At 37.8% G+C, this 12,414-nt stretch overlaps 1 protein-coding gene across 4 annotated transcripts in view; it reads left to right on the top strand.

Annotated features, from left to right (window-relative positions):
• The window catches only part of LOC145994006 (RCC1 and BTB domain-containing protein 1-like), a 114,947-nt gene that overhangs the window by 40,833 nt on the left and 61,700 nt on the right, over positions 1 to 12,414 (top strand). For all 4 annotated transcript variants that reach the window (XM_083130071.1, XM_083130075.1, XM_083130074.1 and 1 more), the window contains exons 8-10: positions 3,102 to 3,259; positions 8,833 to 8,957; positions 10,613 to 10,710. In XM_083130071.1, coding sequence (XP_082986197.1) covers positions 3,102 to 3,259; positions 8,833 to 8,957; positions 10,613 to 10,710 — 381 coding nt within the window. The remainder of the gene's footprint in view (positions 1 to 3,101; positions 3,260 to 8,832; positions 8,958 to 10,612; positions 10,711 to 12,414) is intronic.

Raw genomic sequence — 12,414 nt, 5'->3', positions numbered from 1 at the left:
GACTGATAAATTACAAATTGTATTTCTTAATCAATCACTCTTCACTCTTATCTCATTTAGTCGTGACTTTAAAAATAATCAAGTATTTTATTTTAAACTTACTGCGTATGACAAAATTCTGTAATTCTTCCCAAGCTTGTGAATTGTAATAATTTTCCAAATTCACTATTTTGCACTTTGAATTCAAATCATAGAGAAATTAAGTGAATTTCATAGAAGATAATATTGGTACTTAACAAATCCATACGTGGATCTGTATGAGTTTATTATATCCATTTGCAAAAACATTGATTTAGTTTAGTTTGTAATTGTCAGGGATAAATGTAAATTTTGTCCTGGAAAACCTGGAAAAGTCAGGGAATTTCATTTCTGCTTGTTTGTAGCCACCCTGGTGATGCATGTGGTCAGAATAGCACCAGTTGCACAGCTCCCTTTGTATACAGGACGATGTCTCTTGGTACACTGACTTATGAAGGTCGGTAATCCCTGTAACCAGAGGGGAGGAGAGGGAGATAGCATAAATCTTCGGCAAGGAGGCTGTTGGTAGTTAGTGCGGTAAAAGTGTTGTGTGAAGCTGCACAATGCCTAGAAAAGGGTTGACTTTTGGTGTTCTGCAATAAATTGCAAGAACAATGGAGGAAGAAAACATGAACAAGGATAACATAAGTTCCTTCCGCTTCTCAAAAGAATCAGAAAGGTGTTTCTTTCCTTTGCATATTCATTCACTGAATACCATTTTCTGAAAGTCGCACAACACTTAATTTTGATCATGAATAACATAAAAACAGAAATATACTCACCATTTTTTTTACATTACAACGATCCGTCCACTGGTGTATCTAGACCTCATATTTGACAATCAAGAGAGAGTTGTTTTATAGACTTGATTTATTTACGTGTAAATTTGGAAACTTCTCATGAAATGTTTTATTCCAATATTTGTGGCAATAATCGCTTCTCAGTACTAATTTAAGTTAATGTACATTATTATTTTTTATCGGCCGCGGTGGTCTATTCGGTAGGGCATGTGACTGACTTGCAAGAGAACCGTGTTCGATCTAAGGTTGCAATTTTTCCGGCTTTATCCCGGCATAAAGTGGGTCTGGAGCTCACTCAGCCTCCAATCAATCTGTACCTGGGGGCAACAAAGGTAGCCGAACCGTGGTACTGATGACATCACCTCACAAATGACAGAGATCGAGAATATGTGGGACCCTACCCCCATCCTCTAAATGTGCCATCATGACATAGTGCTATGTGCACGTATATTATTATGTACATTGCAATTAGTATTATTATTAACATTGTTATTAATGTTTTTACTATCAATATTAGGGAAAACTAGTTCACAAAAATATCTGCATTGCGAGCGGAGCAAGTACGGAAATTTTGAAATCTATTTTTTGAAAATGGTCAAGATCATTAATTTAATAATAATCAATATATTTATTTATTGTAACATGTATAAATTCTGCTGTGTTCAAAATGAGCAACAAAATTGTTTCTATATATTTTTTTGCAACCGAAAACAATATCAATTTAGGCTAACAGGTCGTAAACACACTCAAAATATTATTAATTTTTAACATGGTACCAATGCTAGTGAGTCATAAAATGTTGGAAAACAAATTACCAAATTTTAGGCAAAACTCGATAATTTAGATCAACTTATTACAGTAAATTTTTAATTCGATGGGGAGAAATTACCCTTTTTGCTCTTCCTGCGGATGCCCTTGAGGGGCAGGGGGAGAGTGCCAGTATCTGTAATGGCAGATAAAAATCAGTAAGCATGCATACACAATTATGTTTAAAGACAAAAAATTGTAATGAGAAAGCTAAAATTGCTTACCAGAAAACAAAATACGCGAATATGAAGTTTTTGCATAAATGTGGAATCATGTATAATTAAACGATGAAGAGAAATATAAAAATGCTTGTATAAAATTTGAAGCTTGTTCCTGCATAAGCTTGTCTTCATTCAGTGACTGGCGCAAATCATGTAGCGTTTAGTCCTATGAAAGAGACAGTCGTATGATTTTGTAGATATTCGGCATCAGTTTTCCCTAAAACTAATGTTATCTTGAATATCCTCTTTCGTCAGGCTACTGTTAGATTTTATTAGTCCTACTAATTACTTCAATCCCCCCCCTCTCTTGCCTGTTTCCCCTGTAATTTATTTTCATCTAAGATTAAAGGGGCAATGCCTCCTGATTCCACTGTGGTTGTGCCACTGCATTTAATTATACTTTTCAATAAGCTGTAGATTTTAGTCTGCCGAATGTCATGCTTTTGTTCATTATTCTTTGTATTTCTCTAAAAAATCATTTGTAGGAAATGTGTAGGACAGAATTTTTTGCAAATGCAAATGCATTCAAAAATATTACCCATTATCATGGTCACGATATTTGCGCACATTTTGAAAAGCATATCAAGCAACTTAGTGAAAGGAACAGGTCAAAATATTTCTGTAAATCACAACACAAAGTATTACGCGTATGCTCTAACATTGCGGGCGAGAGGAAGCTCCTTGCCAGGAAGGTGGTGGCCGCAGCCTGATGAAGCATTGTTGAAACAACACGGGAGTCGATTTTCTTGGATCTCTTCCGACTGCCGCAAACATATGAGTCAGACCTAGTGGCATCAATGCCAGCATATGCTCTGCCTACCTGGGGACAGAAATTCTCCCCGACAAGCTCTCCGTATGCTTCGTGCTGTAACTGTGCCTGCAGACTTGTGCTGCCATCTGTTGACATGTTACGTAACTAGTCTCAAAACATTTTGATATCACCTTGTATTCTTCATTCGTTAGCATACAATGTTGATTGGTTTTTATTTGTTAAGTAGTGATTTTTCTTTTGCCTATTCCAACATAGTTTTGAGACTGTCATCTTAAGGTGAACAGATTTATTTTGCCATGTAGTAGACATGACTAGATTTTCATTATTTTCAGTGTGTGTGTGTATATATCCCCTCCCCCAAAAGGTGTACCTTGTTGAAATGTTGGAAACCACACACTATTAAAGTGGAATATGATTTTCTTTTCCTTGCATAGTATTTACTAGTTACAGAGCACTGTGCATCTTCAACAATTATTTTTTCAGGTCAGAGTGTATCATCTCCTACGGAAACGCCTTTTCGTCAGCTCCACGATGTGTTTGCGTGCTTTGCAACCCCAACTGTGATGTGGAAACCATTGGAAGTCAATGTGGAAGCCACAATTAAAATCACCGATAGTCTTAGACTTGCCTTTGATGACCAGGTGAGTTGGTTCAACGAATATTTAAGTAGATGAAGATGAACAACTCTTGCCAAATAAATATTTGTAATACAATAGAGTTGTAAATTTTTCTTGCTTATACTACGAGGGCTGCTATTTATGTATCCGGAATAACAAAAAAAGAAAAAATGTATAATTGAAAATGGTTTTATTGTTTTTCAAAATATTCTCCATGATGATCGATGCACTTTTGCATATATTTGAACCAATTCTCATAGCACTTTGTCCATTCCGATTGAGGTATCTCGAAAACATGCATTTTGAACGCATAAATCGCTTCTTCTGGCATCGAAAATCGTTGACCACGTAGCTTATTCGTCATGTAAGGGAACAATAATAAATCATTGTTTGCTAAATCAGGACTATATGGAGGATGACCCATCAATTCAATGTTTTCACCGGTCAAATACTGAGTTGTTTGGACCGATGTGTGACAACTCGCATTGTCATGGTGAAGAATGATCCTGCGTCGCTGGTTGTTTTGTCTGATTCCCCAAAGACTTCTGGCAAACAAATGGTTGTGTACCATTCAGAATTGACGGTTCTACGATTTTCTAGTAGCACTAGCCACATGTCTATTTTTACAAAAAAACAGGCGACCATTTGCTTTGAAGTGCTTCTTGCACGAACAACTTTTGTTGGGTTTGGCTCATCTTGGAACACCAACACCGTCGACTGCTGTTTGCTTTCGGGCTCATATTCATAGATCCAAGATTCGTCATCTGTGTAGATGTTATACACGGCTTTTGAAGCACCACGATCGTATTTTGTGAGTATTTGTGTGCACCAATCGACACGAGCCTTTTTTTGAGCGATTGTCTAATTATGTGGGATCCAACGTGAACAAGTCTTCTTCACGGCTAAATGTTCATGCAATATCTTATGTATGCTAGTAATGCTAATGCCCAGGGATGCCTCAATCTCACAATATGTCACATGATGATCTTGCATTATCAGTTCTCGCACAGCATCAATGTTTTCTGGCACAAGAACCGATTTTGGACGGCCTTCTTTAGATTCGATACCCGGTGGAGGCACATGGCACAGTGATTCGTATCCCACTTTAAACTGTAGGTCCAGTCCCGATTAGCTTTCCTGTACATAAAGTGGACTTAAAACAACAAATCAATCAATCATTTAGTGCATGTACGTTAACGACAAAATGGTACCGTGATCAGTTTGTTATGAGGTCCTCTATACAGTATGTGATCTGCAGGTGCCATTTTAATCACACTGTATATGTTTTCCATTGGAACTATACCACAGGAATCTACCAGTTTTGCTTTAAAATACAGCAGATTGTTTGTAATTCACACTCTAAGGAGGCACAAAGAAAATTTGAATTAACAAAAACATGCATTATTAAAGACTGATTGATTGATTTTCTTTATTTTACTTAGCTTTTTGTGTGACTTTTGGCTTATTTGCGAAGATGGAGATGAGTGATGATGTGATGAAATTGATGAATGAACACTCGCAAACGTGCATGGCCAGGCCAGTATTTGAACCCGGGACCCTTGGCATTATAGCACAATGTGCTAACCACTATGCCACGGGGGCCGGCACATTATTAAAGAAACTCAATAATGTAATACTAATGTACTGCAGTATAAACAGAAATAATAAACATGCAGGTGACCTTACCATAAAAATTGCCGTTTTTTTGTGTGTGGCCCCATAGCGCAAGCCAAAAACAATTTCTCTCACAATAGTAATTAAGCTACCAGTAAATGCAAAACACCTTTAAATAAGTACACTTTATTAACACACAAAATCACATACAAATGTAACAACATTAGCTACTTCTCACTTAAAAGAAATTTGTGATTTTTGTTTTTTTATTTTTACATGGTTAACAAAAATCTTCACTTTTCATGTATTGCATGAAACAAGTCATCAGTAACATTTGCTTAAGATTCAACCAGCCACACTTCACCAATGTGAACAATGTACCCTGACTTATCATACGTAATTGACAACTGAGGGCAGATAAGAAGACTTTCACAAATCATTGGCTAGTGGGGAGGGGTTCAAGGATGAACACCTTCACACACAAGGAGTAGGCAATCTCACATTATTGATGAGAGGGTAGAGAAACTTTCCCTTCCCTAGAGCTGTCTCTCGATAGCTGCCTTTGAATTATCCAAATACAAAGTTTGAAAATTCGAATTATGTATGAATTTTTAACTTTGTTTCAATAAGAATTTCGAGGGGAATAAACTACTCTTTGAATTTTTCAAGTTCAAATTGGATTGATTTATATCAGGTTGATTTAAATCGCAACTCAAATCAAGATTTAAAGCAGGTAATTTTTTGGGGAAAAAAAAATCAGATATGAGAATCACTTTTGGTGGAAGTATATTAATCTCAAAATAATTTAATGATTTATTTATTTATTTATTGAAATTTCCAGTACAGCAGAAGCCATTTTAAACCAGAAAGAAGGGAAGCAAAATATACATAGGTTGATTTTTAAGTAGTGGCAACTATTTATTTTCAAAATACGTAACATACATACCAGGTTCAAAGTTGTATAGGCCTTCAATGTAACCACCACCGTTGCGTATTATGTGTTCCCAGCAAAGCGGAAGCCTTTGGATACCATTAGCACTGCGTGATATCTGGATGGTGCGTAGAGATCCTATCTATTGCCTGAATAACTTCTTGAATTGTTCGGAAGCGAATTCCACAAAGTGGTTCTTTCATCTTTGGGAATAGGTCGAAGTCACAGGGACTTAAATCCGGAGAGTATGGGGGGTGGTAGAGGACTTCCCAGCCCCATCGATTGAACAAATCAGACACAGCTTCTGCTGCATGCGCTCTTGTATTGTCGTGGAGAATAATGTGTGGGTTTTGCATGAAGTGTCGTCGTTTTCTTCTCAGAGCTGACCGCAAATTGTTTTGCAAAAACTGACATTAGTACTCAGCATTAACGGTCTTCCTTGGGGGAACGGTATGTTTTGCAATAACACAATGATGGATCCCAATCGTAGGCAAGAATCACCATCACTTTCATATTGGTGGCGGTTGGTCGAACTGTTGTTGTTCGCGGTGACCCATGATGATGCCATTCGTTCGATTGGCGTTTCAGTTTTGGTTCTTAACATTTGGCCCAGGTCTCATCAATTGTAATGATATGCCGTAAGAAGGCCTCTCCTTCGCGCTCATAGCTCTGCAAATGAGTACGAGCACCGTCATACCGTAGCCATTCCTGCATTTCCGTTAAATCATGTGGAACCCATCTTGATGCAATTTTTTGCATTCTCAGCGGGTCCTTGAGGATGTGAAGCACAGTAAAAGGCGCCAGTCCTGTATCTTGGGCTAACTCACGAATCGTGGAGTTCCGATCCATCTGCACTAACGCCGACACAGTTTGCACGTCTTCATCACTTACTGGTGGATGACCAGACCGAGGCATGTCTGACACATTTTTGCACCCTTCTCTGAAGGCACTTACCCACCTTGCTACTGTTCGGTAAGGTAATGCAGATGCACCGCAAGCCTCTTGCAGTCCTTTGTGACACTCTCGTGCATTGCGACCTCTAGCACATTCAATTTTTAACCAACTACTCTGCTCTTGCTTCGAAAACATTGTGACGGTATACTGCTAACGCGAGCACTCATGCATAACTGCTCTGTTCCTGTTGTCACTGCGCATGCACAGTGGTGGCAGAAGGGTGTGTTCATTTGCTCTGAGGGAAGGTAGGCATTTGACTTACTTGTGGTATACACGCTACAGCATAGTTGCCACTACTAAAAATCAGCCTTTTGTACGTACTGATGGGGTAAAGCTCATACGAGAGGAAATGTAATGTGTAAACTGCAAACACCCTTAAATTTCTCTTGATTTAAAATTCCATAATTGTTATAGGCAAAATAGCAAGGATTTTGTGTAGAATAATATACAAAATACTAATTGTGTTAAACCGTAAATAGTGTCATTATCATTAAACTGTAAATATACATTTCAGCTGATATTCTGCAAACTATCATTTAAAAAGTTACCAAACTTCATCTACATAAACTATAAAAAATATTTTAAGTTACAATTATATAGTACATCCAGAATGTTATAGTTTCACTAGAAGAAAAGTTACTGAAATTATTATAGTTTCATTAACACACATAATTCCATAGTAAATTCATATTGTACAGTATCAGAAACAGAAAAATGTATATTTTCATATAATTTTTTATTTGCTTTAATCAAACTGTTCAAATATTTTACATTTGCCAGGAAAAGACTTTCTATAAAAAAAAAACATCATGTATGGTGCTAAAAATGATGCAAGCAATTTTAAGCATGTTTTTTAAAAAAAAAATCGATTTAAATAAAAGAAAATCATGAAAAATGATGTTTTAAATAAAGATCATGATTTTTATCTACCCTGGTCCACTGTATTCATAATTTCACATGAGATAATCATATGATCACAAAATTCATTTGTCCGCACAATGTTGTTGGAAAAATAAAGAATTTTCATAATTTTTAGAAGGTTTGGACTCCATAAAAGTGTTGCACGGCATTTTTGCAGACTCGAAAGTATCAGCTGGTATCGGTGATTAAATTTGAACCGATACTGATACCATTGGTATTGGCCGATACCAATACATTGATATCGATGTTGGCTCGCCCTTATCTAAGGCTGTTACAAGAAAAATTTGTAATAGATTAACTAACTAACTCTCTAGCCTTAAACCCGAAGGTTCATGGCTGCAGCAACATAGACCTTCCATCTGTCCCTATCTTGAGCAAGATCTATGTACTCTTTTCCATCCCTACCGATTTCCTTTAGGTCCATCTCAACGTTGTCCCTCCATCTTCGTCTTGGCCTTCCTACAGGTCTCTTACCATCAGGTTTCCCAACAAGAATCCTGTGAACTCCTCTTTCCTCTCCCATTTGTGCCACATGGCCTGCCCACCTAAGTCTTCTTGATTTAATTATTCTAATAATATCTGGACATGAATACAAATTATGTAGTTCTAAATTATGTAACCTTTTCCACTCACCTCTCCTCATCCCTTTTAGGTCCAAATATTTTCCTAAGGATCTTATTTTCAAATACTCGCAATTTATGTTCCTCTTTCAATGTAAGGGACCAAGTTTCACATCCATATAATACTACAGGCAAGATTACTGTTTTGTATATTTTAACTTTTAGTTTCTTAGATATTAAACGAGAAGACAAAAGTTTATGAAGAGAAAAGTAACATGCATTTCCTGAATCAAGCCTACTTTTTATTTCCTCTTTAATATAATTTTCATTTGTTAATATTACTCCTAAGTATTTGAATTTGGAAACTGGTTCAAACGAGTTGTTATCAATAATTAGATTTTGATTATTACCTAAGACTTGGTTTCGGCCTGTAAGCATATATTTAGTTTTCTCTTTGTTAACTTCCAAACCTATCTCTTTAGCAGTTTTGAAAAATATTTTAGCATTCTTCTTAATTGTATTTATATCATTTGTTATAGATTATCTTTGTAAAATTGAAGTACTATAGTGTTACTCTCCTATTTATTCCCACTGTAGTAATTTTTTTTCTATTGCAGAGTAGCAGTGATCTTACAATCAAAGTGAAAGGGCAGCCAATATATGTACATAAAGCAGTGTTGAAGATAAGATGTGAACATTTCAGATCAATGTTTCAGGAACATTGGGAGGAATCTAGTAAGAAGTAAGTAGAATGCTTGTTTCATCTTGGTATGTACAGTACAAGGTTAAAAGTGCCAAAAAATAAGTTACTTCTAAACTCCTAAGTTGATAGCCGTTGACAACACACATGAGCATGCATGTGCGACTGACAATTGCTACTTCTAAGTAGTTTTCAAACTCGTATCATCTTTTTCACCTTACCTGCTGCACGAAACTGGTTTTCAAATCTATAATATTCAAAGAGAGAGACTTTGTGTATGTTTGTGCATGGGAGAGGAGTTTTTCAAACAATAAAAAAACGTGAAATTGATGAACCAGCAGCTTGATTGGTGTGAGCACAACGATGAAGCATCCTTGACCAACTTGTTCGCACTTGTGGAGGCCAGCAAGCTCTGATAAATACTTTATTAATTATGCTAACTAAGAAATAGAAATACATATGTACGGGCTCAAAGTTCTTTATGAACATATCACAATATCTCCAGTATTTCTTATAATTAACTTTGCATAATCATCATTTGCATTTCAGCACAGAAAACTGACTTTCACATCCTTAATGTTAAATAAATTTAGATTGTATATCATTCTGTGTTATATGAGCGATAAAGTGCTGAAATGTAGTGTTGTTCTACATACTAGTTTGACCTCTTCATGCTTTATTATTGGTTTGCATTTGGCAACTAAGTTGTCAGATTTGGTGCCAAAATATTATGCATTAACCTTTACTCGTATTTTGGTCAATATATTGACCTTGCAGCTGATTACAAAATTCCTGTTTTTTATTATCTTGATACTTTTCTTTTAGGTTGGAAACACTTACAGTGGGTTAAACGAAGCTTTGGCACATAATGTGGATGCACCCCCCTCCCCTCTCCCTCCCGAGTACAAAGTTACGTGTGGAAGCTGGCACAAATTTTAAATTTGTACACTTATTTGACAAAAAATGTTATAACTCTTAGACTATTTGACCAATCTACTTCGGGTAACTTTTGTTTTGCAGCTAAAACATCAGGGCATGCATCCGTGCAGAAATCAAAATGCCAAAGCCAATAAGAGGGGTTGGGTGGGCCACAGCCCCAAACTTTCAATGAAAAAAATCATAAAAATGGGGAATTTACCCCCTCTTTCCACGCTATTTTGGGAAGGGGAGGCAAACTTTAGCCTTATTTTCAAAGAATGGTCCTTTCTCAACCGAATGAAAGTCATTTCATGTTCCTGGGTGCATTATGTTATAGAATATGTGAAAAAACTCCCCATTTTTATGATTTGATTTTTTGATTTTGCTCTTTGTAAACAAATTTTCCAACTTGATGAAACAGCAACCTGATTTGCTGGACATTCTTTGTTTCGGTAACAAGCTTATTTTCACCTGATACTTTCTAAAGCAAGAAGTCTTTAAACAAGCACCAAAGACACTGAAGATGTGACAATATGCTGCAACCGTAAACTGTGAAACTGAATAGGAGCTAAAATTAATTAGAATTTTTTCTTATTGGGGCGTTTCATTTGAAAGACTCTATATATTACATTCTGTAACAGCAAGGTAGTTGTTCACAAGGGAATTGTTGAGGATTCTTACATTGATAGATCTGCACAATGTGTGATAAATATTTAAAAAATGTAAATTTGTGGTTTCTGTAATTTTATAAGTAATCATTGATTTTTCTTCTTTTTCAGTGTGATTGAAATTGACCAATTTAGGTATCCAGTATATCGAGCATTTCTGCTTTATCTGTATACAGACGAAGTGAACCTAACTCCAGAATGTGCAATGGGTAAGGATGGAAATAGTATTCTTTAAGTTCAAAATTATTAGCAATCGTCTGTATTAACATAGTGATAGATTTGTGCATACTGAAATGTGCAAATAAGGTACGTTGTGTGCAGTGCCATGCTGTGCTAAATCAGGCAGGGAAACAGGTCACCTGCACTTGCCCCCCCCCCACCCCGCCTTGGGTGTCTTAATATAATACAGTAGACCCAAGTAAAATTGAACCCTTATTGAAACGAGTGGCGGCGATTAGGTTCCAAAATAGGGTGGGGGAAGTTGCCAAAAATGCAGGGGGAGGGGCAAAGACAGTATATTTCCCTTTGTAGATAAGGTTTAGCATAGTGCGAGGGCAAAAGTGGCGAAAAGTGTGGACGGGGGAGGGAGTTGCACCCCCAATCGCCTCCACTGCATATATTACAATTTGTCTGAAGTGACATACAGAAGGTTGTTCGGGATCTCTGGTGACGATTTTGAAAGCCGCTGGCAGTGCTGTTATCAACGTCAGTCCTTTCAAACGGAGCATGCTGAGTTACATCAGTACCGAGAACGCGTGTGCAGAGTGTTGTGCCATTTACCTACAACGAAGCCGAAGAAAATTGAACCATATTGGGAGGGCTACATAACAACCCTTTCCGATGCTAAATATAGCTATTCGGCACTCAAAGGAATGTGCAAGAAGCGTGGTTTTGTGATATCGAAGAACGGGATCGGTGCGGTATTGAACAAAAAAGGCAAAGGCCGACTGGGCCTAATTCCACAGGGGAAGAAACAAGCAAATCCACGAGCAGGTACGAGTCGTACACCGGACATAGTGAGAAAAGTGAAGGCCTTGTGTCAGGTGATAACCCTGCCCCCCAAAGGAGTATCGCACGTAAGTTGGGAATGTCTGTGTCAACAGTGAACACCATAATCAAGAAGGACCTGCAACTAGAAATGCGGCATAAGCAGCAAGTTCACAAGCTGTTGCCTCGTCACATTCCGGAACGTCGCACAAACGCTAGAAAACTCTATGAGACCTATCTTGCAGGGGAGAAATGGAAAAATGTGGTGACATTAGTGACTGTCACAAACCCCGTGCGATTTACTACCACTGTCGCGACAAAAACAATTATCAAACATTGTATCGAGAATGCCAGGAAAGTTTTCCACGGGGTTTCATGATCATCGCTGGATACTGCTATAATGGCAAGCTAGCAATTTGCCGTGTAGCTAATAATGTGAAGGTGAACTCCACGTACTATCAGGATGAGGTTTTAACACCCATTTATAACACAGATATCCCGGCATTGTATGGGCGGGGGGGGGGGGGGGCAAAACCCAGGTCTGGGTGCACCAAGATAAAGCATCCAGCCATACCTCCCGTTCGACTCGTGTGTTCTTACAGCGAATGGAGGTGGAAACTGGCATCCGTGCAATTCCTTACAGCGACATTCCGGTCAAGGTGCCAGATGGGTCACCCATGGACTTCTGTGCATTTGGACTCCTAAAACGGGCCTTAGGAAAGAGACGTCCACGCACTCGCAATAGCCTCTGGAAAGCCTGTCAGGAGGAGTGGGAAAAGTTGGACATGATAACTCTTCGGAAAAGTCTGTTGCAATGGAAATTACGTTGTCGGGCTATAGCGTGGAATGCTGGTTTTCCAATTGAGCATGATCGTTGGTGGCGACATGGGTTTCATGAACTTATCACCCTTCCAACATTGTCCTCA

The sequence above is a fragment of the Lepisma saccharinum genome, chromosome 10 (assembly GCF_977018435.1).
Source record: "Lepisma saccharinum chromosome 10, izLepSacc3.1, whole genome shotgun sequence".
Classification (NCBI taxonomy): domain Eukaryota; kingdom Metazoa; phylum Arthropoda; class Insecta; order Zygentoma; family Lepismatidae; genus Lepisma; species Lepisma saccharinum.
The sequence above is the reverse complement of the archived record's forward strand: the minus strand, read 5'-3'. Positions and strand labels throughout refer to the sequence as shown.